This window comes from Archocentrus centrarchus, chromosome 12 (assembly GCF_007364275.1).
Source record: "Archocentrus centrarchus isolate MPI-CPG fArcCen1 chromosome 12, fArcCen1, whole genome shotgun sequence".
In the NCBI taxonomy this organism is placed as follows: domain Eukaryota; kingdom Metazoa; phylum Chordata; class Actinopteri; order Cichliformes; family Cichlidae; genus Archocentrus; species Archocentrus centrarchus.
The window spans coordinates 3,346,373-3,374,361 of record NC_044357.1 but is presented as its reverse complement, the minus strand read 5'-3'; the positions used below and the strand labels follow the sequence as shown (position 1 = coordinate 3,374,361).

The 27,989-nt window shown below is 42.3% G+C and overlaps 1 protein-coding gene across 5 annotated transcripts; it reads left to right on the top strand.

The window, feature by feature from the left end:
- Nucleotides 1-11: 11 nt before the first annotated feature.
- Nucleotides 12-27,926, top strand: homer1 (homer scaffold protein 1). 5 transcript variants are annotated; one of them, XM_030742418.1, is made up of 10 exons: nucleotides 12-1,099; nucleotides 17,034-17,190; nucleotides 19,906-20,040; nucleotides 20,130-20,222; nucleotides 23,112-23,165; nucleotides 23,428-23,570; nucleotides 24,318-24,477; nucleotides 24,566-24,676; nucleotides 24,809-24,889; nucleotides 26,309-27,926. In XM_030742418.1, the coding sequence occupies exons 1-10, from the start codon at nucleotides 1,095-1,097 to the stop codon at nucleotides 26,495-26,497; spliced, it is 1,128 nt and encodes a 375-aa protein (XP_030598278.1). In that variant the 5' UTR covers nucleotides 12-1,094; the 3' UTR covers nucleotides 26,498-27,926. The 5 variants fall into 5 exon arrangements, with proteins under 5 accessions (XP_030598278.1, XP_030598279.1, XP_030598283.1 ...); XM_030742419.1 differs by having other exon boundaries at nucleotides 13-1,099; nucleotides 19,909-20,040; XM_030742423.1 differs by lacking the exon at nucleotides 23,112-23,165 and having other exon boundaries at nucleotides 13-482; nucleotides 19,909-20,040.
- Nucleotides 27,927-27,989: the final 63 nt, after the last annotated feature.

The window sequence follows — 27,989 nt, the reverse complement described above, 5'->3', positions numbered from 1 at the left end:
GATGAATGAGATGAGAGGCTAACAGAGGGTAGACGGGCTGCTGATGAGAGAGGAAGAAGCCGCTGAAGGTGCATCAGCACCCTATTCTCCCACCGTCTGAGTCCCGCTTTTCGCGAAATAGCTAAAAAAAAAAAAATAATAATAATAAGACGATAAATCCGCTCGTTTGTGAATGAAGGAACATTTCTGGTGAAGATTAACGTCGGTGAAGCTGTATTATTTATTTATTTTTTTGGGAGGACGGGACGTGATGATAAAACCCGGAGTGTGCTCCACGGGGTTTTTGTGTTGTCTCCAAAAGCAGCGGAGATGATGGAGCCCCGTCTGGGAGGAAGATGTCTGTCACCACAGAGCGTTAAATGCCTCACTTTCGGCGTTAAAACTCTTTAATATCGCTCCGGTTTGAGGATTTTAATGGCACAGCGGACTTCAATCAAAAGCCAGCGACTTAAAGTGGGATTTATGAATGTTGAAACTGAGGGGTGAATGTTAATTTTTTTTATCCCATCGTCTGCCATCTCGATTCAGATTATAACACCAGCTAACGGAGCACCGAGACTAAAGGTTGTTTCATCTGCTGGAATACGCTAACATTTTTCTCCCTTTCGATAATTTCACTTTAAGCGCAGCATGACCACTAAGAGCCTAATGTGGTTATAAATCACACTCTCCCTCTGCTGTCAGTTTTTTTTTTTTTTTGGTCTCGTGTTGAGCTCCATAATCCTGCATTACTGTGGAGTTTGGTTGTGTTTTAGCTAACAGTGGCGGCTACTAGCGCCAGTGCAGCTGTGTGTGTGTATAATATATATGCGTGTGTGTTGTCGGTCAACACGCGTGCACCGACACGTTTGCTCGGATGAAACCACCACCTAGCCAAAAATATGATGCACCCAGAGGGCACAGCAACACGCCGAGCCATGTCGGACTGAGAGGAGCGAGAGCGGGGCTTCGCCGGCTGTGAGCTCGCACCGAGCGCCTTTCAATTTAAGAGGGGGGAGCGGATCAAAAAGCTGCAGCTAGCCTGTCCGAACCGCTCTCAGGAGACCACCGAGAGGATCCTTTTCGACTCAACTTAGAGACAGCATTCTGCTAAAATGGGGTATGTAATTGGCGGGACGCTGGAAGCTGTATTTCTCACTTCGCATGTGTTGCAGACTTTGTTGTTGCAGATTTGAGGACATTTCAGCACCCACAGCTGCCAGTCTGCTAGCTAGCCACCCTTTGCTAACTAAAACAAGCACTTCTGTCATCCCTTGTGTCCTCATAGAAAAAAAAATAATTGTAAAGAAAACGCTTGAGCCGTGCAGACTGCCCGAAATATTCACCACTAACCCGCGCACTACTTATAGCGGTAGATGTCCATCATCGTGTCCGCCTAAAGTCTCCATACGCTGACATTTCAGGATGTGATGAAGTAGACTACTGATGATGGGGAGTGCATATTTAATTTTTCCTGAAGGAGCTGGAAAATAAGCAGTAACTCTTGAGGCTTCCATGCTGCATGGAGCTGAGGCTGCAGATGTTATGGTGATTCTCCTGATCAAGAGCGACCTAGTTCTTCCTCCAGATGATGCAGCATGTGACTGCTTTGTTGTCATATTGTAGTTGGAAAGGAGGAGAAGGGGGTTGGGGAACTGCTGGCCTCCTCATCCTCTGTAATTCTCAAGGCCAACAACCAGTTCCTCAGTAGAAGACAGTATGTCCCTCCTACAGTATGTGCTCACACACCCTTAATTAGCTGCTTCTCCCTGTGCCAGTGCTCTTAGTGCTGTTGTTGATTGTAAAAAGGCTCGAACTTGGCTTTTCTGTTTCCGTCAGTCAGGCCACAGCTGGCCAGTTCAAATGTTGCTGGCATCTTTTTTTCTTTTCCAGTGAAAACATACATATCTTAGGTTGCAGCAGTGGCACACCCCTGCCACTGAAATTCAGTTAGGACATTGTAGGAAATGATAGCAAGTGTAATGCAAGCAGTAGTAACACAATTCCAATTTTTCTAGCTTAAAAATGGGCATTTGGGAAGCATCTACAGACAGTTGGTCCCATACAGTGAAGGCAATGACTCTGAGTTACATTGCTTATAGCAGTCTGAGCATTTCCTGTTATTTCTGTTCATTTGATGGACAAAAAAAAGCAATTTCATGCTCAAGTAAATCCTGCTTTATACCAACTTCTTGCAATTATTTTTTTTTTACCTCAGTCTTGATGAGTTTCCTTTGGAGTAATGTTGAAACCTCTTTGGTTTCAAATGAATTCAGGAAACTTTGATCTTATAATCCAACATCACTTTAAAAGTTTAACTTTTTCCTAAAAAAAAAAAAGCCTTTTGTATATTCATATTTTTAAGCCTCCATGCTGATAACAGCTGGAGCGCTTATGTTTTTGGGGTTGCACCTGTGTCGCTGTGCCTGCCCCATTCTTGTGAATATTCACAGGTATTTTCAGGTAGAGCGAAAATGATCATTCAGTTGGCAGGCAGCAGTTTTGATGAGCAGTTAATCATCTGAGTCATTTATTTAAGCAACAAAAATGCTCTTTCACAAATGGGAATATTTGGCAGCTTTTCTAATAAGCTGAGTGCGTTTGGACAAAATACATCATACACAGAGCTAGAGCAATTAATCAGCTGATATTTGAATTGGATTTCCTCAGCACAAGCCAGTCTTTCATAACTTCTGTCATTTTTCTTTCACTAACTTCGTGAGCTTGTGTTATTTTCTGTGAATATGAAGAGTTATTACAGAAGGGCTCGAACTCTTTGAACTTGTTACATTGAAACAAAAAGAACAGCAGTGGAAAAGACGGGGCTTTATCATTATTATGAGCAATAGTTTGAAAGTGTCAGACCAACCGAGTGTCCCACGCTCTCTCCCGTCAGCTGCTAAAAGACTAGAGGTCTGTGAACGGCATATGGGCGTTTGGGACTGGAGGCTTCGCCTTGCCAGGCTCCTGCTGCCTCCCTCTGCGAGTGGGCTAACCCACAGGGATGCAGGGATCGGATTGGGCGAGAGAGCATGTGGGAAGGAGAGGGAGCGATGGAGTTGGAGGATGTTCACAGCTCATGACCAGCCCTGTGTCACGTGGGCTGTTGCCATGACAACGTAGCAGCTAAGTTAGTAATGTGGAGTTATTATTCCTGTGCATAGCAAACACAGGCTGCAGCTGTCATTGCTTTCAGTCAGTGGAGTTTTGTCTTGTAGTCAGACTATTTTCTATATTCTTGTTATAGTCCTTCATATACGGCATTGACAGGATAGGTTAAAAACTGATTCATGTTTTATAAAGAAGAAATAACATGGCTTTTATTTATTTATATTTGGATATATGAAGATTCCCATACAGGAAAGTGTTTGTCACATCTCTTATACTAGTGAGCGGAGAGGCACAACTTTTACTTTGAAGGCGAATGCTCTCCGTTTTCATGTTTAACTACCGCTAAGTGAGTGTTTGTAGATAAGTTGGCGTCTTACATGCAATCTGCGGGCAACCGTGGCAATCTGCTAATGACCAAAGCAATCACAAGGAGGCGTTTGGTGTAGCACCTTCTTTGCAATTGATTTCACATAGCAGCAGTCAGCAACTATTCACCAACCAGCTGGGGAATACACGTTTTTCCCTTGTGACCAGAGGTCGCCAGGGGGTTGCAGACCAGCCTCTAGGTCTTTGTGACTGAGGGCTGATAGGCTGATAGCAGTCTGCAAGACAAACATCAGTCAGCGCATTTGTTTGGGTTGGGTAGTTTGTCATTCAGTCCATTGGTGGTGGTTGTTTTTGAGGGGAATGGGATTAATTTGCTTATTTATTGGTCTGTTGAAAAAAAAAAACTACCTTGGTGAACAATGTATCTGTAAAGCATTTGCACTAGTAGGAACTGGCAGCTGGAGTTGGGCCATGTTATTTGCATTTTTGTTGCACTAATTTTTCCTTTCAGAAAATATAGCAATGACTAAATGATAAGCTGTCTCCTTCTGATGTATTGATACTGAAAAGCAATGTCAATTCATAAAGAAAATTTAAAAACTAGACCAATAACTGTATGTGTGGTTGTGCACCCCGTTCATTTAATATCACTTGTTTATTCCAGACTTCAAGCGAAGGCGTTCTGCAACTGATTGCTTTGGTTATTTATTTATTTTTTTTGCCAGTTTTCTCAGTTTTAAAACCCAAATAATAAATATTTTATTTAGAAAAGGTGAAAAAAATTGTTGGAGTCAAGCCCTCAAATGTGAATCTTTCTTGTATTTTCTCTCTCAATCTCTGTGAACATTGTTTTTTACTATTTTCTGATACTTTATATATCACCAGTGGTGAAGTAATTAAGATTAATCAGGTTAGTTAACACTTCAGGTTAACATTAGTTGCGGCCCTAATTAAAATTAAGATGCCAATTTTAGTATATGTAAATTATTAAGGAAATCGTTTTGTGTTTCTCCCCAAACCTCGTTGTTCTCACTAAATGTGGCAGGTATCAACAAGTCTCTGTCCTGGGTGACTGCAGCATGTCCTAGTAGGAAGCTAATCTCAACATTGTTTCAGTCACAAATAGTCCACATCTTTGTTTGCCACCATGAAAACACCAGTGCCTGTGTGTGTCTTCTGTTGCTGTGAATGTTTGTGCTGATCTGATAACATCTGCGCTCAGATTCCTGTCAAAGTACTTGTCATTGAGAGTCGAATGCCTGAATAGGTTTCATTGTGAAAAGGGATTATGGGCTAACAATCGGCACGCTCTCATGGAGACACACTGCACCAGGCAGATTTTGATCTAGGCCACACTGTCAGACTAATGACCTGCACTCTCTTCAGCCCCTGAAAAGCCACGGCTACTTAAGGCTTTGACACAGTGACGAGCAGAGCGACTCCAGCAATAGGCAGATTTCAGGAGAATATAATTTATTCATGTTTAACGATTAATTGAACTTTGATTATTAACAGGTTTTAAATTTTTATAGTTTCAAAATTAATTTTCACTCTGAATAATCTTCTTTATCCTTTTTAGTTTGCATACATTTGACCCAATGCTTATTTTTGTAAATGAAGAAATAACCGTAGGATTAATTGTTGCATAGCAACTACAGTAAACCTGGGACAGCTTTAGCTTTCTTTGGAGTCTGAAGGGCTAAGAATGATAGAAGTTTACTAGAGTTGGAAGAACTGGGTTAGTGGCAGTCATTTTTTGAGGTTATTTAATAGAAAAAAAATGTTGTACTCGTAATTACACACTAATCAATATATATTTGTTTTCCAACATCTTGATGCATTTTCATAAATTTAGAATTAATTCATTAAAAATAAATGGGAGCCAGCACTGGTTTGTGGTAGCCACCATATTGCCTCGCTATCTTGAATATGGTGGCTGAGATGGACATCGGCTTTATGCCTAATCGCGCTTTATGTATGTGACTAGAGACCGACCATATACGTAGTACGCCAAAGACAGAGAAGAAGAGAACTCCTAGGCGTTCGTGTGCCATGGAATCAAATTTTATTTCATGCCTGCACCTTCAGACTCAAGATATGAAGAGTCATAACTACACTATGTTAAAAAAAGTATTCACTTACCCATCTGAATCATTGAATTCAAGTGTTCCAGTCACGTCCATGGACACAGGTGTATAAACCAAGCACTTAGGCATGCAGACTGCTTCTACAAACATTAGTGAAAGAATGGGTCCCTCTCAGGAGCTCAGTGAATTCCAGCAGCGTGGTACTGTGAGTGGTTCTGCTGAGTCAATCGCTACAGACCTCCAAACTTCATGTGGCCTTCAGATTAACTCAAGAACAGTGTGTAGAAAACTTCATGGAATGGGTTTCCATGGCTGAACAGCTGCATCCGAGCCTTAGGTGTATGATGAAATTTTCTACGCGGTACCTTTAAAACCAAGAACAAAAGAGTTAAGGATTGAACTGAACAGTGAGTTTATTTAATCTAATTGCAATAATTACCTTAACCAGGAGTTAGCCATGCTAACAATCATAGGTATATGAGTTAAATACACTGTTTTATACATTTTTCCATTGAGTAATAGAACTGTTCTTTAAGCACTGGCCCATATATTTGCCACACAATCATAAAAAAATTGTGGAACATTTATGAAATTATGCAGTTCATTCATTGAATATTTACTCACCAATTAGGTTAACAAAATCCAAAAGGTATTAAAAATAGCCAATAGTTTTACCCATCACAATGTTTTACTAACTTTATTGGTTCAGGATAACTTTCTGTATTTTGGCTTAAAGCAGGGTAATATCACTGATACAGTTTACTTTGAATTGTTTAGTAAGTGTGTAATTAGGAGCCTGCTGGCACCAAACATTATCTGTGTTGGCAGCCACAGTGCTATTTTTTGCAGTGCAGCTGCAAGTATTTATCAGGATTCTTCTTGTAGTTAGGCAGGTTATCTGAAACTAGGGATCCAGCTTTTTCCAGTTCTGAAAAATTATGTTTACGGTTTGTTATTGATTTATTTGCACTGGTCTAATTTCTGCTCAGTGTGAGAGTCACAGGCTTCTGCTGTCATTTACTGTGCTACTGCTTTCAGCTGAACTGAACTGATATTAATGGAAACATGGTAACAACACATTATGTTACCATTCATTAAAACCTTCCAAACAAGTGTTACACCTGGTTTACGGTCACCATTGCCGCCCCTTGAGCACCAATCGCAGCTGATTTGCGACACAACCAGTGCAGCAGCCACAAACTTAGCTTTACTCCTGACATAAGAACAGTGTAAGAGAGCGAACTAGAAAGACAAAGCATTGTTATTGTAGGTGTTTTTCAATCTTTACAACTCACACTGGCTTCCTCTGTGCTACATTAGGTCTCATGCTAGAACCAGCGTGCTGCCATTCAACATCCAGTATCCAATCCAGCTTTTAATTCGAGCAAGGATCGAACTAATATCCAATCCAAATGTTGCATTGCTAGTTAAACATTAGTAAGTTAACCAGAGGTGATGTTAGTTTAATTAGCTTGCCTTGGCATAGTTTAAAAAAATAAAATAAGCTCACAGTAGTTAAAATGTTCAGTCCAGGAGCCAGTTTGCTCCCTTCCAACTACCTTATCTAAAACCTTGTTTGTTTGCATAATATCTCATCTAGATGATGTCCTGGTTGATATCAGGGTAGAGCTGCTGTAACCAAATCATGTCAGAGGAAGTCTTTATGATGAACTCTGACTCTCACGTAACCTCCAAAGCAAAGAATGCTTTTGTATCCAGTGTCTCCTAGGGCTTAATTTTCATCCAATCTACTTTTCTAATGAGTTTATATCCTGCAGTATATTTATGTGCTTCTTTACTGCCAGCCTGTGTGAAACAGTGGAGCTGGTGTGACTCCCATGCACACATTGTTACATCATTAACTGTGTCAGGGTTTAAATAATCCTCTGCTCCGCTAACTTAATTAACGCAGTGAGATGTGACAGGATATTCCCAGAGATGGGAACAGTACCTGGCTCTCAGAGGAGTCCTGGAACACTTAGCTACCAGAAAAGGAATTGCAGTTAGTCTCCCTGAAATATCTCTCTGTTGCCAAAGGGATTCGCTCATCTGCCTTCACACGCATATGAACTTGAGTCACATCCCATTCTTAATCCATAGGGTTTAATATGATGTCGGCCCACCCTTTGCAGCTATAACAGCTTTAACTCTTCTGGGAAGGCTTTCCACAAGGTTTAGGAGTGTGTTTAAGGGAATTTTTGACCATTCTTTCTGAAGCACAATTGTGAGGTCAGACACCGATGCTGGACAAGAAGGCCTGGCTCACAGTCTCCGCTCTACTTCATCCCAAAGGTGCTCTGTGACAAGTACAGTTGTCCTGGTAACCACCAAACCCAGACTTTTGCATTGGATCACCAGACAGAGATTCATGTGATTCCTCACTCCAGAGAACACGTCTCCACTGCTCTAGAGTCCAGTGGTGCCATGCATTACATCACTACATCTTACATTTTGCATTGTACTTGGTGATGTAAAGCTTGGAAACAGCTGCTCAGCCATGGAAACCCATTCCATGAAGCTCTCTACACACTGTTCTTGAGCTAACCTGAAGGCCACATGAAGTTTGGAGGTCTGTAGCTATTGACTGCAGAAAGTTGGCGACCTCTGCGCACTATGCGCCTCAGCATCTGCTGACCCTACTCTGTGATTTTAAATGATCTACCACTTTGTGGCTGAGTCCCTGTCATTCCTAGTCGCTTCCACTTTGTTATAATTCCACTAATAGCTGATGTTGCACAGGCAGCGTCCTATCACAGCACCACACTGGAATTCACTGAGTTCCTGAGAGCAACTCATTCTTTCACAAATGTTTGTAGGAGCAGTCTGCATGCCTAGGTGCTTGGGTTTTATACACCCGTGGCCACAGAAGTGATTGGAACACCTGAAATCAATGATTCAGATGGGTGAGTGGATACTTTTGGCAACAGAGAGTGTATCTACTTTCCGTGAAAGCCTGCTAGATAGACTTCTGAGAACCAAAACTGTATTAAAGTGTTGGAATAAAGAGCTTGTTAAGGTGCTGGGCTACACCCAGATTTAGTCACCGCAGTTAAATCTGTTGTCTAACTTGAGCAGCTTGTTGACTTAATTATAACTTAACTGAAGCTGCAGCCCTCTGAGGAGCATGTTTATTTTTGTCTGGTAGGCCAGAGTGTGAAAGACGATCTCCATGATCCCTGACTTAATGCAGTGCACACTGGAAGTGATGCCCATTTTGCATGTCGATATGATATCAGTATCAGATATGCTAACCATAACATTTAGACACGTCACTGTCAGTTTTACCTTTTGTTAGCTGTGGTAGCAGCAGTTAGTCTCCCTGAAATATCTCAAGTTTTCTCGCATGTCTTGACATTCATGATCCTCTAAGGCAGTGCTTCTTAAACCTTTTCTGACATGTCCCCCTTAAGAAGCTGAAAAAAAATATATAACTCCCTACATGACTTTTTTTTCAATTATTAACAATTAAAAAAGGACTTTATTGTTGTTTCTGCATTGTTGATACATTCTCCATCTTTATGGTGTCACTGAAATATTCTAAATTTATGAAAAGATTTCAAACTTTGGTCCTATACTTGAATGTTCTGGATAAAAATGACAAACTGGGACATTTCCAAACAGAAATTGTGCGACTCGGAACAAAAAGAAAAAATCTGCTCTTCATTTCTTGTGGATTTCCATCATCACTGTGACCAGTTGCCGCAGTCAAAGCTTATTTTTAATCCAAGACCCTGGGAGCTTTTCATCCATAGCAGTACTTGGAAGCCATCCAGTGTCTGCTGATCTCTGTATGTTTGCACAGGTGCTCGCCTCACTCAGAGTGCACCCTGCTGGTCAAGACCGGCCTGCACACGCTCACATATAATAGGCAACAGGAATATAGCGTCCTGTTACCTTTCCAGCCAGAAGTCACTCGGGCATGTCAAGTATAGCTGTGCCTATGACGGGTGCCACTGTGAAAGTGGTTTTTAAAATGATCGGAGTGACAGCCAATCAGCAGCAAGCAGCTCCACAACGGCACCTGACAAACGAATATGGAAGCATACCAACCCTCCTTCAGTATCTGGATCCACATGATCCTGATAGTCCAATGATAAGCCTGTTTTTTCTTTTTTTTTTTTTTTAAAGTCTAATCCCCTCTATCTCAAACAAGTTGCTCAGCAGCTTCACCGGCTTTTCCTTGCTGTAGAGTTTTCCTGCCAAAGGATCCTAAGGTCGTCCGATCATCCCCTGAAGCTGCGCAGTCGCTCTGCTCGTAGTGGAGATGATGGTTTTCTGCATCCGAGCAGGCACTGTGCATTGTTCAGCTTCATTATTTTAGAAAGTCATGCTAACTAACTTAGCCTTGCTTACTTTTGCTGCTTTAAAAATTTCCAGTCTAAGATGCGGTAGGTTTCAAGAAAGATCCCCCGCCTCTGTCTATCTCTCATATTTTATATGGTAAAAAAAATTGTGTGTGTGTGTGTGTGTGTGTGTGTGTGTGTGTGTGTGTGTGTGTGTGTGTGTGTGTGTGCATGCATATAACTTTCCAGAGCCTGCACACGCTCACATATAATAGGCAACAGGAATATAGCGTCCTGTTACCTTTCCAGCCAGAAGTCACTCGGGCATGTCAAGTAGAGCTGTGCCTATGACGGGCGCCACTTTAAACCAGAAGTTTAAAGATATGAATTCAAGTGAAAAAAAGAAATATGGTGACAAGAAGCAGCAAATCCCCTGATGTGATGTGTAGCATTTTTTTTTAAAGCTGTTACTATTGACACAAAGGTTAAGCCTTTGTGATCATGTGTCATTTATTACAGTTCTGTTGGTGCACAGAAGTGCAAAGATCTACATTTATCACATTTTCCAGTGAAGTTAAACAAGGTTGAGATAGTCTCTGGTTCAACTCAACTCAACTTTATTGTCAATTGATGCCGAATGTACGGAACGGATTGAGAACTAAAATTACATTTCCCGCAGCCCACGGTGTGTATAGCCTCACATACAGTTTAATGACCTGCATTTATTTAATGTAAAATGCATCTCCCACAAAATCTTCTAGGTACATTTTAGTCCACTTGAAGGCTTTAGCCAATCAACAAAAAGGTTAAATCATCACTCCACTTAGTCAAGCAAGACATTGCTTTCTGGTTCTAGTTACGAATGCTGAGATCACCAACTCAACATACGTAACTATTAAATGCATCCTGATATTAAGGCTAAATTAATCTTTCTTAATTTTTTTCTTGCACGTATATCTGCAAGTTGTGCACAGCCTGTTTCACAGGCCTGAGCTCAACTGAACTCTACTGTTATGCAACTGTTGTTTTAAGTTACCTCAGTACAATAAACATTTAAATATTAGTAACAATATAAATGCTACTTGTAGCATAACTTGAAAAATGAAAAGAGATGGCAAAAATTAGTGACTTACTAAGCCACCGCGTAGCCACCAGAACATCACACTTTGTGGTTTGTGAAGAAGTATGAAAGGTGATGAAACTTGTGAATGAAAGTCGTTATCCAATCACTGGATAAGCTGCATTTCTGATTCTTAGAATGACGACAATTTGCAAAATTGACTTAATGCTCCATTCAGCAACTGAGCTCATAAACTCATCAGGAAGCTGTTTACTGAGGTCACAGAGCGAGGGCGCTAAAGGGTAACTGCCCCACAGACCTCTTTACAATCAGAAGTCTTTATGCTACCACAGGGGTCGCCTCCTGCTGGTGAATAAAAAGAATGCAAGGTTAGCCTGTCTGTGCTTAGACAGTAGCTGAGATAACCTTTTATACTTAGTATAAAAGGTGGACGTAGCTATTGTGACATCACCCATTGCTCTAAGAAGCATTGAGATGAGCATTTTCACCCTCACCATCTTGGTGTTTTGAATCCAGATATGATGCATTATATCAGTGTTTCATACTGTCTGTGCTTACTGTTGAAATATGAAGCAGTAATTTGTTCAATGGTTGTTAATGGAGTGGCTGTTGTGCTGCCATCTGTTGCGTCTGCTAAGTACTGCATTGTTGTTGTTCTGTTGTGTTAAATAAAAATGGCTGCTTTCAACAGGTTATGGGCCCAGAGCGTCGCTAAAAAAGCTCTGTAAACTTAGTTGCTGAGTCAGATAAACGGAGTTGTGGAATTCACAATGGATGATAAGACGTTTATTGACAAGCTGAGCGGACCAGAGAACTGGGCAACATGGAAGTTTCAGATGGAGCATTTGCTGAAAGCTAAAGGACTATGGGGTATGCTAACTGAGACGGATATGCTAACTGCGGATGCTAACGCACAAGCTACGGCAGAGTTTGAGAGACGGAGAGAAAGGGCATTTTCCTTGTTAGTGCTGAATGTGAGTACACCACAACTGTATTTGATAACAAGTTGCCAAACACCAAAAGAGGCTTGGGACACGCTAAAAGGACATTTTGAGAGAGACACTTTAGCAAATAAACTGTTTCTAAAGAAGAAATATTTCAGATGTGAAATGAAAGAAAAGGAAAGCTTAAATGATCATTTAAAACGAATGAAGGAACGGACTGATCAGCTAAAGGCAATAGGTGCTGTAATTGAAGAAGAAGATCAGATCGTAACACTCCTGGGTAGCTTACCACCAAGCTACGCTACAATTGTTACAGCTCTGGAGACAAAGATAGACAGTTTGACACTGCAGTTTGTTCAGCAAGCTTTAATAAACGAAGAGCAAAAGAGAGCTAATGTTGATGACTACGGTGCTGCTACATCAGGTGGTGCATCAGCCATGTCAACACAAGTTCACAGAGGAATGCAGATTGATTCAAAAGTAGTGGGAGCTGAAAGACAAAGTTCATGGAGATGTTACAAGTGTGGAAAAGAAGTACACATAAAGCGTAACTGTCCAAGCTGGAAAAAACGAATCAAAAACCACAAAGCCAAAAATGTGATCTGTGAAAATGCAGAAGACTCCTCTGAAAGTGCATTCGTTGCTAAAAATGTGAATCTTACTGAAGGACCAAGACAAATTGAGTGGTTGATCGATTCCGGAGCATTAAAACACATGACATGTGATAAAGAAATTCTTCAAGATTACCAGCAGTTCTCAAACCCACAGTCTGTAAAACTGGGTGATGGCAGAGTTGTTGAAGCCAAAGGTTTTGGCATTGTTAAATTGAACATGATCTTCAAAGTCAGTGATGCTAAACCTGCCACTATGTATGATGTGTTGTACGTTCCAAAGTTGTCTGGAAATCTCTTTTCAGTGGGAGCTGCTACAAGAAAAGGAAATACAGTGCAGTTCAAAGGATCTCGTTGCTACATACGTGACAAGGATGGAATTCTTCGAGGAATGGGAACACAAAGAGCTGATGGACTGTATCAGTTAGATGTTGAAGGAGCTTCACCTATCTGTTATAGTGCATCAAGTGCATCAGTGACAGCTAATCTGTGGCATCAGCGCTTGGGTCACACTACCAAGCTAAAGGAACTAGAAGGTCTGGTAAATGGAGTGAAATTCTCTACAGACAAAGAGCTTCCCTTCTGCGAAGCATGTGTGGAGGGCAAGCTGACGAGACAGTCATGTAAGACAGTGGGAGAAATCCGTTCCAAACGTAAGCTGCAACTGATCCATAGTGATGTCTGTGGACCCATGCAGACTGAGTCAATAGGTGGATCAAAATACTTTGTAACATTCATTGATGACTTCTCTCGCTGCTGTAAGGTTTACTTCATGAAACAAAAAAGTGAAGTCTTAAGCAAATTCAAGGAATTTGAGAAAACATACTCCAATGAGTGTGGACACAAAGTTGCAAGACTAAGATCAGATAATGGTGGGGAGTACATTTCAAGGGAGTTTCAAGACTATCTGAAGGCTCAAGGTATCCACCATGAAATGTCTGTACCTCATACGCCTCAACAAAATGGAGTTGCAGAAAGGAAAAACAGAACATTGATTGAAGCAGCTAGAAGCATGTTGTTGCATGCTAAGCTACCAAATATGTACTGGGCTGAAGCAGTAGCAACAGCAGCCTACATACAAAACAGGTTGCCCACATCTGTTCTGAAGCAAGAGACACCTTACCAACGATGGTCTGGCAAAAAACCTGACATCAGTCATGTGAGAGTGTTTGGTTGTGTTGCTTATGCACATGTCCCAGATGCTGAAAGGTGAAAACTAGACAAGAAAGCAGTAAAGCTCAGATTTGTGGGCTATGCAAGCAACGCAAAAGGTTATCGTTTGTTCGATGAAGAGAAGAGAAGAATCCTGATTCGAAAAGATGTCATCTTTAGTGAGACAGAATTTGACTGGAAAAATGAGGTGGATGCTTCCTGTCCAGAAAAGGGAGTGACTATCATCACAGAAGAAAAGGAAACAACTGATGATGAAATCACTGTCGATGAAACTGTTAAAAAAGGGAGTAGAATCAGAAGTGCACCAAAGAGATATGGATATGATGAGTTTGCAGATATGGTGACTATTGATCATTGTGCTAATGTGTGTTCTGTCACAGAACCTGGTACACTGAAAGAAGCATTAAAGAGTCCAAATGCAAAAGAATGGCAAGAAGCGGCTGATTTGGAATACGAGTCACTGCTAGAAAATGAAACTTGGGATCTGGTGGAACTACCAAAGGACAAAGTGGTTGTAGGGTCAAGATGGGTGTTCAAATCAAGCATCAAAGTGATGGAGAAGTGGAGCGATACAAGTGCAGACTTGTTGCCAAAGGCTACTCACAGCTGTATGGTGCTGACTACAATGAAACCTTTTCACCTGTGATACGTTTTAGCTCAATTCGTACATTATTATCCTTTGCCATCCAGAATAACCTACATGTGCATCAAATGGATGTTGTCACTGCATTCCTAAATGGACACTTGGAGGAAGAAGTATACATGGAACAACCTGAGGGATACATCAAACCAGGTCAGGAGCACCTTGTGTGCAAGCTAAAAAAATCAATCTATGGACTAAAACAGTCTCCTCGTTGTTGGAATAAAGAATTCACACAGTTCATGAAGGATCTTGGATTTAAGCAGAGCACCTCAGATCCTTGTGTGTTTGTGAGGTCATCACAGGAGCTGGAGATCATTGCAGTCTATGTAGATGATCTGATGTTGATTACAGAGTCAACTGAAAGCATGGATGAGTTAAAACTAGCTCTCCAGGAGCACTACAAAATGAAGGACTTGGGTGAGCTGTCCTATATCCTGGGCATCTCAGTTGTTCAAGACAAAGAAGAAAACTGCATCGCTCTTCATCAGAAACAGTACATTGAAACCATTCTTCAGAAGTATGGGATGGATAAAGCAAAAACTGTTGCAACCCCCGCTGACATCAGTGTAAAGCTGAAAAAGGATGATGGTGTCAGTAATCCTGTCAATCCAAGTACTTACCAGTCCATGGTAGGAAGTCTGCTGTATGCAGCGATGACAACAAGACCAGACATAACACAAGCAGTGAGTACAGTGTCAAAATTCAGTGCAAACCCAAATACTGCACATCTGACTGCTGTAAAGAGAATTTTTCGATACTTAAAGGGCACAGTTAACCTTGCTCTGAAGTATGACTGTACAGGGAACAAAGATCTGATTGGCTTCTCTGATGCTGACTGGGCTGGAGATCAGGATGACCGGCATTCAACAACAGGCAACATATTTCTGCTGGGTGGAGGAGCAGTGAGCTGGCTAAGCAAGAAACAAGCAACAGTTGCACTTTCAACAGCAGAAGCTGAGTATGTTGCTCTCAGTCAAGCAGCTCAAGAGGGTACCTGGCTGAGAAGATTACTAAGTGATCTAGGTATGGTCACAACGCCTACAGTGATTCTGGAGGACAATCAAGGAGCTATTGCAATAGCAAAGAATCCAGTGAACCATTCAAGAACCAAGCACATAGACATTCGCTATCATTACATTCGTGAGTGTGTGCAGAACGGTGAAGTCAAGTTGGAATACTGTCCAACAGATGACATGAAGGCAGATATCTTGACAAAACCTCTTACAAGACAGAAATTTGAGTATCTCAGGAGAGAGATTGGACTTGTCCCGATGTAAATCTGTAATAGAATGTCTTGCTGTGTGGATTTGTTATAAAATGGGCAATATTTTTTGTTGGATATAGCAAGACAGAAGTAAACTATAAACCGGAAGGAATAATAGGTTAGTTATTGCAAGTTGAGTTAAATTTATTATTTCAGCATTACCTTGTGTCTTAGAACCATTGTAAAATTAAGTGGGAGTGTTGAAATATGAAGCAGTAATTTGTTCAATGGTTGTTAATGGAGTGGCTGTTGTGCTGCCATCTGTTGCGTCTGCTAAGTACTGCATTGTTGTTGTTCTGTTGTGTTAAATAAAAATGGCTGCTTTCAACACTTACTACATGAAGATATCCATTTTGGCATCCAAAGGCCTGTGACTGCCTGAAAATGCACAGATAATCCACCCGTGGCAGAAGACATGGATCAGATACCATACAACAGATTTTTCAGCAAAGCATCGTTCGTGTCGATAAAGTCGGGGTCTCGGGAACTTGTGTGTCAAATATGATACAGATGGCTCGACTGTATCACCCGCTGACTACAAAGGTTCATTGACGTTATGAGGAAATAAATATGGTCTGCGCTGTAAACAGTTTATTAATGTTTGCAGTATGTACACGTTTGTAGCTGAACAGGCTTACACGCTCGCTCTGTGTGAATGGCTGCTGGCTTTTTTAAAATTTTTCCTTCCCTGTTCAGTATCTGCTAGTGCAACAACACAGCAGGCCTGTGAATTATGGATGTGCAGGGATCTGAGAAACGGTGTCTTCTGATTCATTGTGTCGGTCAAGACTTCCACTTCCTTTCCAGGGCAGGGCAGGACAGTGCTGGATATTTCTGTCCACACGTTTGCTTTAGCTGTGGCAGTGTCAGTGGGTTGGTACACAGCTTTAGTCCCTATAGCTGGGCGGACTACCATAAAACATTGTGCAGAGATTCAGAGGGTGAGTCCTACTGACTGATTTTTCATTGTTTTGGATTATCCAGCAAGATATCTCAGTATCTACCAGATGGATGCAAAATGCCTCAGTCCACAGATACAATTTTGAGCTGACAGTCATGCTCCTTTTGAATGAGGTCACATTAACTTGTGAACACACAGGGGCCCGTTCTCCACACGTGGATTAACCTTTTATCCGGATGAGCAGTCCATAGTAACGGAGACAGCTATGGGATTTCCTGCCACTGCTCGTAAACAGTTCTGAATGAAATAAAATTACACAACAAGAGCTGTGAGATGAGACAAACAGCAGGGGATAAAAAGCCACAACTGTTTTCCTGCCAGTAGCTCAGAGGACGAGAAGCCCCTCTTCATTAACTTCTAAACTTGGCTGATCAGTGTGGGCTCTCCCTTAGAGAGAGTGGGCCCAGAAAAGTAAACTAGCATTTTCCTTTTAGGAAAAAGTGCATATTTCTCCTGTTTTTCCTCTTCACAAACTGTTATTCAGTTGAGTTGTTCACATCCTAATCTGATTCCAGTTGTTCCAAGCCTCCTTTTCCCCCCCTCATCCTTTTCTCCCTCTCTCTGTGCAGAGAGCAGCCCATCTTCAGTACACGGGCCCACGTCTTCCAGATTGACCCGAACACCAAGAAGAACTGGGTTCCCACGAGTAAACACGCTGTCACAGTCTCCTACTTCTTCGATAGCACCAGGAATGTTTATCGAATCATCAGTCTGGATGGGTCCAAGGTGCGTACAAGTAAAGCCAGTTCTTAACCCCAGCTGGTACAGGATGTTAATTTTAAAATGTGTTAACATATTTATCTGCATCCTCTGGGTTTTGTCTCATTTCCTCACCTGCTTTGCGTCTAAATAAAAATATCTAATAGTCAACCATCAAATAACTAGTGATTTTTATCTCAGAGACCCTTTAATTCACCACACATCACCCTCAAAAAGAAAAGGATTTCACCAAAGTGTATCAGTGATGTTTTATTATTTAAATAATCAGAAACACCAGCTTTCTGTCAGCACGTCTTCTTTGACTGCTGTGCCTCAGTCTGGTTTCTCTCCTGGAGCAGTGAAGTCGAGCTCAGGCCTGTCATATCTATGTGGCAGTGATTATTTTAGTCCTGAGCGAGGTGCAGGGGTGGAGTTCGCATAGTTATACAAGAGCCTCTATGGGTGATTGTGCTGCTGTTGTTGAACCAGCAAGTTAGCTGTGCTCTGCTGGAAATAGCAGCAATTGGGTGGGCTGGCGCTGGAGGACATTATTATCCAGACAACAACAAGGCTTCTCAGCAGACACACACACACGCACGCACGCGCGCGCACACACACACACACACACACACACACACACACACACACACACACACACACACACACACACACACACAATGACAGATCGTCTGCTGGTGTTACCGTCTAAATTCCAGAGGGAGCAAACTTTTGACATGTTTCTCAGGATGCCCATGGATCCTAAAAACAGAGTGATTGTAATCTGTATGTTAATAATGTGTTTGAAATAAGAGCTTTAAGAACTTTACAGTGAGTTCATTCTATTCTTTGTCTTTTTGGCTGCACATTTACTACTTTCATTCACTCATATCAGCAGCAACAGGCAGATGTTTTCAACAACAACAACAGCAAAAAACTCTCCTACACGCAACCTGCTCCAGCTGCTTGCTGGTGAGCTTTTAACAGCTAAACACACTTGAGATTATAGTCATAATGTTCCTCCATGACTGCTGCTGGTTGGGTAAATGAGCGGCTGTTTATAGGATCAATTAAAAAGTTTGCCAGTAGTTTCTGCTGCCCCCAAGTGGTTCAGGAAATTGATATCACAAACTAAAAAATAGCCACTTGCAGATTAACTTGAGCTTTATTTTGGATGTTTGTTTCTGCTCGTACCTTCTGTTAATTGTCTTATAACTATTCAATTACTGGGAACCACTGTTCTTTGGTACTGTAAATACATAAATGATGAGAAAGAAAAAGCAGTATTTCCCACCAGTTAAGACCTCTTTTGGAGCTTTACCTTGGGTTTTGGGTGTGAGTCCACTGTTGTACAAAACTGCAGCCATAAAATTCCTATGAACCATATTCCAAGTTTTCAATCCACAGACTTAGTCTGGAATGATTCTCTGTTGCTTATGTGCAGACAGACAGCTGTGGACATCTCTATTTATTATTATTTTCCTAAATTATAGGCAGTTTTCATCGAAGAACTGCAGCAAATTTGAATGCCTTTATCTTGTTTTAGAGCTCAATCGTACAGACTCAGGTAGCCATCCACCTCTTCACACAGCTTCTCTTTGAATTCAGCATCCTTTTAGGTTTTCCTGTGTATGTCCATGTGCACTTATAAAGTAGTGGTCACAACAAATTTGAGGGTACACAGATGTCTGCCTCACAGACTGTATATAAAAGATGGACTTAGTAACGGGGACATCCACCATTGTTTGTTGGACTTTGCATTTTAAAGCCTCAAAACTGAATCAAAAACTTACTGGATACTACAGTACTACACAGTAAACTGTATTGTTCAGTTCAATGACTTGAATTCGCAAAGATGAGACAAAGCAGACAGCTATTGGCTATCGGTGCAGTTGTTATGAAGGTGGAAACTATATAAATCAAGACCAGTCTTGTATCGGGTTGTAAGCATGTTCATTTTATTGATCAAATTTAGCATTTTAACACTGGACTCTATTGGGATTGAATCACTTCAGTCAGCCACAAGTTTATTTTTTTTTCCCACTTTTGTACTGGCTTCATTTTTCAGCCCAGGACGTTGCTGCTTGCTTTGCATGCAGCCTCCCGTACACCCTTTCACCCAGACCTTCGTGCACTTGCCCATGCATTAATTAAAATCCTAGTGATACTTTGATAATATTCCAATGGTAGAGCCCAGCCACTCTAACATAAAACAAACTGGGGGATCAGGGATCTGCTCTCCATGGCCTCTGCCTCTGACAGCCACCCATATCCACACTGCACTGGATACCTACAGCTCCTATTGTAGGGGGCGGGGCTACAGGAGGACAGGCCCATGTCACTCTTTTAGGCTAAGTCCTGACCGCCAGGCACGTGCCCAGGATCAGTTTTCGGACAGTATGATGGAGTCATGTGGTACTATAGAAATCTCAAGAAAAGCAAGCAAGCTGACCTCGTTAACTGCCCTGAACTGAAGCAAATTTATATCAGCAGTTAGTTTTTTCTTTAGCTCTAAACTCTCATTACTGTCAGCTGTAGACACCTTATTGACACTTTCCTGTTTACCACACCAAGGGAATACAAACCTGCACCTGTAGAAGAAGCATACCATTCATCTGTAGATAACAGCTTTCCATTGCTTGTCTAAAGCAGCTGTAACTATTCTTTGGCTTTAATAAACTCTTCATGTTTACATTTGATTATGATGTTCTGTTGGGACTCCATGTCATGCTCATTTCTCCCCAGCAGGCCATTATCAATAGCACCATCACCCCCAACATGACGTTCACCAAGACATCGCAGAAGTTTGGCCAGTGGGCGGACAGCCGGGCCAACACTGTCTACGGCCTCGGCTTCTCATCAGAGAGCCACTTGGTCAAGGTGAGAAACTGTGGATTCCCTATCAGAAACTGAACGTTGCTGCTCAGTTGTCAGCCGTGCTGTAGTATCAGCTGCTCCGGTTATTTCAGTTCGCAGATAAGTTTGCAGAGTTCAAGGAGGCGGCGCGGTTAGCCAAGGAGAAGTCTCAGGAGAAGATGGAGCTCACCAGCACGCCCTCTCAGGTAACAAACACTAGAAATACCACCAGTGCCTCTGTCTGTGCATTTTATAATATATACATATACATTTCCAATTAAAAGGATTTAGAAGTGCAGGCAACATGTTGTAATACAAGCCCAATTCCAAAACAGTTGGGAAGCTGTGTTTGCCCCACCTTTCTTTGTAGAATTGTTTTAATTCAGCCATATTGGTGCCTATGAGGCTGCCAGCTTCCATAGGCACTAAAGCACCCCCATACCATCAGAGATGGAAGCTTTTGAACTGAGTAATAACAAGCTGGATGGTCCCTCTGCTCGTTAGTCCAGAGGATGTGGCATCCTTGTTTTCCAAAAATAATTTTTGATTCATCTGACCACAGAACAGTTTTCCACTTTGCCTCAGTCTATTTTAAAATGAGCTTTGGCCCAGAGAAGACAGCGGCCTTTCTGGATCATATTCACATGTGACTTCTTCTTTGCATGATAGAGCTTTAACCTGCATTTGTGGATGGCACAGCGAATTATGTTCACAGAAAGTGATTACTGGAACCCTTAGCAGCCCAAGTGGAATGCAGCTTGGGTGGTGGCTGAAGCAAATACTCGGGTGTTGGAGTAGGTCGGTGAGGCCATGGAAAAAGACTTTTGGACTTCCTCAAAGTGATTCTGGCAAACCGTCATGCGACCTTGGAGGGGAAAGCGGTGCACTACCCTAACAGTTTATAGTGCGGGTGGGGAGCTGCTGACTTCAACTGAGGACCTCCTTAATCCCACTGACACGCCTTCTGTAGAGGAAGCAGAGTCTTGTGATGAGGGGGACGACTTGCCCATCACTGGGGGTGAGGTCACTAAGGTAGTTAACTCCTTGTTGGCAGCGCCCCTGGGGTGGACGCCTGAGTTCCTGAATGCTCTGGATGTTGTAGGGCTGTCTTGGTTGACACGACTCTGCAACATTTCATGGAAATCTGGGGTGGTTCTTCTGGATTGACAGACTGGGGTGGTGGTCCCTGTCTTTAAGAAGGGGGACCGGAGGGTGTGATTCAACTATCGGGGGAATCACACTCCTCAGCTCCCCGAGAACGTCCGTTAGTTGAACCTCAGATCCAAGAGGAACAATGCGGTTTTCATCCTGGTTGCGGAACGCTGGACCAGCTCTTTATCTGGCCCATTGTTACAGGCCATTCAGTCCCTGTACAATTGTACAAGTGTAGCGAGAGCTTGGTCCACATTGCTGACAATAGGTTGGACTCATTTCCATTGGATGTTGGACTCCACCAGATGCCCTTTGTCACCGATTGTGTTCATCATTGTTATGGACAGAATTTCTAGGCGTAGCCAAGTGGCGGAAGGCTTCCGAATTGGTGAGCTCAGAATCTCATCTCTGCTTTTTGCAGATGATGTGGTCCTGTTGGCTTCATCAGGTGGTGGCCTCCAGCTCACACTGGAGGGGGTTGCAGCCGAGTGTGAAGCAGCTGGTATGAGAATTAGCACCTCTAAATGTGAGACCATGGTCCTCAGACAGAAAAGGGTGGCGCTACTCTCACTTGTGGTCATGAGCTTTGGATAGTGACAGAAAGGACAAGATCACGGATACAAGCGGTTGAGATGAGCTTCCTCCAAAGGGTGGCTGGCCTCTCCCTTAGAGATAAGGTGAGGAGTGCAGTCATTCGAGAGGGGCTTAAAGTAGAGCTGCTACTCCTCCACATTGAAAGGAGCCAGTTGAAGTGGTTCGGGCATCTGACTAGGATGCCTCTTGGGTGCCTGGCATGTCCTACCGGGAGAAGGACCCAGGGCAGACCCAGGACACACTGAAAAGATTATAACTCTCAGATGGCCTAGGAACACCTTGGGTGTTTCCCCCTGATAAGCCGGAGGAGGTGGCTAGGGAGAGGGAGGTCTGGGTTTGTCTGCTTAGGCTGCTGCCCCCATGGCCCGCCCCCAGATAAGCAGAAGTAAATGGATGGATGGTTCCTGAGCACATGCAGTGATTTCTGTGACAGAATCATGTCTGTTTTTAAAGCAGTGCTGCCTGAGTGCCCGAAGATCACGGGTATCCAATACCAACTTTCAGCCTTGTCCCTTTGGACACAGACATTTCAATCTAAATCTTTTCATACACACACTTTTTAAAATGTTTGTTCGGTGGTTTCTTTTAAATATCACTTACTTTTGCAGTCTTTTGTTGTTCCTGTCAAATATTTAATATATTTTCTATATTCTATTGTGAATCTATTGCATTCTGTTTTTATTTATATTTTACACAGCACCCCTTTGGTATTGGGTTTGTAGATGACATACAATAGTTTGGGGTTTAAATTTATATATGGCACTTTTATCTTTTATTAGATCCATTAAGCCACAGGTAACCTACATATTCATAGACATGTGGTAGCTCTTGCTAGTTAACGTGATACAAAGAATCTCAGTGAGGAACAGCAGCTACTAGCTGCCATAATGCTGTGACTACACTAACGTAGCTCATACAAGGAGTGAGAAACGAAAAGCGTCCCTCAGATCAACAACTGGCAGCACAGGTTATAAGCTGACATAAGAGAAAATTAGCATGAAATAAGTCTGTCTGTCTGCTTAATGGGATCTATTCTACCTTTTTATGAGCAAAAAGCTCATCTACAGGGTGCTCCAAATGATCTGTTTCTACTCTTGGCTCTACTTGGTTTAATAGTAGATATCCCTGCTGTGGTCATGTCTGTGAGCTGTGAGCACAGAGGAGCAACAACATCTTGGGTTTTTTGCTTGTTTGCACAAAGGCCTAGTATTAGACAATATGAATAAGGATGATTTTGAACTGTGAATCATGCAAAGCTACTCTACTTGAGTTTGAGGACAGAAACATGGAGCTGAAAATAAGATGAAATCTGTTCTGCTCTTTTGCTCTCCCTGATGATTCCTCCTCAGGGTGGCACCATAAAAAGGAATGTGTTGTCAGTCAACAAACCCATTAAAAAGAAGGTAAAGACAAATGGAAAAAAAAAAAAATCACTTCCATGGCTCAGAGACCCCCCCCCCCCAGTCTTCCCCAAGTGGTGTGTTCCTCTTCCTGTTTCCTTCTCTTTCCAGCTTCTCTTTAACCTAATCTAATTGGTTGTAGCTTCATATTTAACTCACAGCTGTGTGTGGTGTCAGTCTTTTCCTCTTAACTCTCAGTATGAATTTCTCAAAGTGTTGAACTGACTTTTTTTTCCCCTTCACTTTCACAAACATGCCAAATCAGGAGTCAGCCCCAGGTGATCTGCAGTCACCTTTGACCTCAGAGAGCATCAATGGTACAGACAACGACAGAGTCACGCCAGACACACCTCAGCACCCTGAACCCAGAGCAGAGCCTTCCCAGAATGCACTGCCCTTCTCACACAGGTAAACCAGAGCTCATTTGACAGAGAGAGAAGCGTCTTCTCTTGAAGTTAAGAACGTATTGGTGACGTGATCGCAGTCTGCAGTGTAAATGAACCAAGTTTTATGCAAAGGTTACATCACACACCACAACTAAAGTCAGTTCAATGCAGCTGTGAAGTAGTTAAAAAACTTCATCAGGCATGTAATGGTTACATGGAAAACACATCACAAACTGTATCTTCATTCATATTAAAGAGTCTGGTAGCCTGAAAGATAAAGAATTATTCATGGTGGTCAGCTCTACAGGGCACAGAGAGAGAAGCTTTGGAGGTTGGAAGATACCTTTTGTCAAGTGGGGGGCTTTCTGCAGCCCCACCCACCTGCTGTTCAAAGCTACTTACAAGGGGCAACCAGTCAGAGGAAATGTGGCTCAAAGGGAGGAAAGGGAGCGAAAACTACCCACACAGAGGATGCTTACGAGAAACAAAAGGTTTTGAAAAATCTGAAGAAATTTGGCCTAAATTGAGAGGTGTTAAAATGTCTTGTTTCATACAGTGGATGAACTGAAGGATCATTAGAAACTTAAACAATGTCTTTTTTTTTTTTTTTTGGTTTGAAGCTCTAGATCAATAAATAGTAAATATTGATCTGGATTTGGTTACTGTGGGTTTGAATCCAGGAAAACTGTGCCACTGTGGGCTTAAGAAAATGACAATGGCCATTTTCACCCTTTCCAGATATTCCCTCTGTTTCTTTCTCCATTTTCAGTTCATCCAGCATCAATAAGCACTGGGAGGCGGAGCTTGCGGCGCTGAAGGGGAACAATGCCAAACTGACAGCGGCTCTTCTCGAATCTACAGCCAACGTCAAACAGTGGAAACAGCAGCTGGCGGCCTATCAGGAAGAAGCTGAGAGGCTACACAAACGGGTACCCTCACTGCACACAGCAGTACAAGTACTGACTGCGTGATCCCATTTTACCACGTCCGGATGCTTTTTCTTTCTTTTGATTGCAGGTGACGGAGCTGGAGTGCGTAAGCGGCCAAACAACGGGGATTAAATCTCAAAAGACTGAACTCAACCGAACAATAGAAGAGCTGGAGTTGGCTTTGAAGGCCAAAGAGGAGGTACGGCGAGTGTTTGCTCATCCTACAGTGTTGAATTCATATAAATAAACCCTCAAATTTATATGCCCAGACCTTGATTAGTACTGTAACCATCTGCTCTGATCTGTTTCCTCTTTCTGATCATACTTGCAGGAGCTGGAGAGACTCAAAGCAGAGGTGGAGAGTGCCAATGAGTTTAGGTTTCAAAGAGACTCCCTCACACAGAAGTTACAGGTGAGTAACGCACTGTACTGAACATTCAAGTCATTTAATGCAGTCTATAAATATGAACAGCTGAGGGGAAAAATGACTCCATCTATAACCACTGAAGACCAGTTCCAGACTGGTTACAGAGTTGCCATTTCCACATAATTAAGGCCAGTATTAACAAATGTAACAAAATCAGTCAGTTCATGTTTGGTATGAATTTTTGCAAATACTGCTACAGAGAACCAAGTGATGATAAAACATTTGGTTCTGTTCTTGGAAACCAGGTGAGGGGCAGCCAATCAGAACAGACAAGTGAGGGAGGCCTTAAAGAGAAAGGGCTTAAACAGGCTTGTTTCAGACTGTGCATGAGCTGAGGAGGGGAAGCAAGCAGCAACCTGTGGAGCTGAAAAATAAAACCAACACTGAAGTGTCAACAGTTGCATTTCTTTTAGTGGCCACTTGAGGCAGACTCCAAAAGCTAGTCAACCCTCACTGACTTCCATGTTACAAAATGCCCAACTTCATAACATTAAAAAGCATGTTTACAGCCTGGTATGAAAATGGTTTTGGCCTCAGTAGAGAGGTCCCCCTTCATAACAATTATACTGTGGGTACTAGACTTAGGGACATGGCCACTTTGAATTTACTTCATTTTTACTGGCTGCAGAGGATAATACTGCTCTTTGGATGGCCATGTCAATCTGTTAATCCACTCAGCCATCTCTACTTTGTCGAGTGGGTTCTGGACCAGTATTTTGACACCCTTTGCCTGTTGCTATTTATTTATTTATTTTTGACCATCAACATGGATTGCCCAAAAAACTGCAGTTCTTCCTGTGGCCACTTGAGGCTTTCTCCAAAGTGAGTCAGTCCCCATAGAGTCTCATGTTAAAATGGCTAGCTTTACAGCATTAGATATAATGTTTATAGCCTGGTACAAAAAAAAAAGAAGTTTTGGCCTCTGTGGATAGTTTCTCTCTTTATAGCAGCTGAAGATTTTTATAACTCATCCGTGTGGATGTTGGAGTTAGGGGTGTGTCCACACTGATTGGCAGGTTGTCTGAACTCTGTGTCTTCAAGTCACTGGGCTGTGTTTGTGCTGTCATTGCCTTTAGGAGCCTTTTAATGGCGTTATGTGAACCCATCCACAGGGGGCCACAAGGCAGTGTACTCCTAGTGCCCGGATAAATGGGGGAGAGTTGTGTTAGGAAGGGCATCCAACGTAAAATATTTGGAAAATCAAACATGCAGTTCATCAATAAGATTTCCACACTGGTTTGATTGAGGCCCAGGTTAATAACTCCCACTGGTGCTGTTGACCAGCGGGGTGCCAGTAGAGACCGCTGCTGTTGGCTGAAGACAGAAGAGGATGGTTGGGATAGCCAGAGATGTCATGATGGACATTCAAAAAAACTCCTAAATTCTGTCTGTTGTCTCTATCAGGAGACGGAGTTGAGAAACCAGACACTGGAGGCCCAGCTGAGCGATCTGGAGCAGCGTCTGGAGAGCAACCAGCTGGAGCAAGAAGCCTTTCGCAAGAGCCTGCGCTCCCTGCTGGAGCTGCTGGACAGCAAACTCTTTGAGCTGAACGAGCTGCGGGACGCCCTGGCCAAGCTGCTGGAAGGCAGCTAGAAAGAGAGAGAGACGAAGAACGTGCCAGCACCTTCACCAAACACGGCGGCCAACGCTCCACCAGCCACTCTAAGGAAGACGTCACCTGCATTTTACTGCATGTCGGCACTCGCAAGCTCACTGACAACTTGAATTCTCTCTCTTTTTTTCCCCTCCCACATGCGTGTAAAGGTTTACACATGACTTCATACATTAACGGTACACACGCGTCGCTACGTCCACGCTCACATCGTTTACAAACAGCCAAGCGAAGCCTTCCCCGCCGCTCCACTCTGGAATAATCCACAGAAGCTTTTGGTTTTTTTTGCAGTTTCTTTCCTCACTCACAGAAACTTTTCTATAAGGACGACATTCGCAGTGCATTCAGATGCAGCCACTCAGAGTCGGTGACTGTTCTCCTTTTTCTTTTTTGTTTTTCTCCTCTGACTTTTTCCAGGCACAAATCTTTATTAAATCCCACGTCACCGTCAGCCAAATAAACTCTGAGATCCATTCAGTTACATGTTATGTGGACTCGAGGCAAAGAGGACGTCAGTATGTCGAATATTCTTCTAAAATATATGAGCAATACAAAAGGGCAGCACCAGAGGGTTTAAAAACAAACAAAAAAAAAACACTTTCCACTCACTTTCAGGTAATTTTACTCCTCCTCTCGGATACGTTTAGACATCGAGGTGGGATTTTACTCAAACGTCTTTCTTTCTATACACTTTTTTTAAGGCTATAAACAGATTCATAGTGCACTTGTGTGTGTGTGTGTGTGTGTGTGTGTGTGTGTGGGTGAATCAGATGTTTTGTTTTCCCTCTTTGTTTCTGTTGCATCTTGAAGTGCAATGACTGAATCCTTTTTTTTTTGTTAATTTATTACAGAAATTTGTGACGATTATTATGATTATGATGGAAGTTGTACAAAATCAAAGTATCTTTATTTACATCTCATTTTCACTTAATCTTTTTTATCATGTGGTACGTGTTTGTCAAGATGTTTGCTTTTGGAGAAAAAAATATTTTTGAGCTGTTTATCAAAGGAAAAAGGAAAACGCAGCAGGTGATGGCGGGTAGGACTTTGCAGTTAATCGTTTCCTCTTTTTTTGTTTCTTTTGCCAAATAATGTTTTCCTGTACAGATTTGAATTTTTGCTGATGTTGCCTTTGGTACAAACATGCATCAATGGTAGCTAACTAAGCGGTACTTTTTTTTTTTGGTGGGATTTACTATTGCCAAAAATGAGAGGAATACAATTCAGTGTGTACACCTGAGGAACACTATTTAAGGGCTTGTTGTTAGCGCGGGTACATTTGGGACACTTGGATGGATTTTGTGCTATAAAGGGGAAAAAAAAAAAAAATTTGAATAAGACTTTGAAATGTTGATTAAACCACATGCTTACAGACACAAATTGTAATTTTGAGTTTATAATAAAAGAAAACCCTGCAGCTGTTTTTCCCTTCACAATCTGACGAGTGATTGCTGACAGTAAACCAACCCGCAC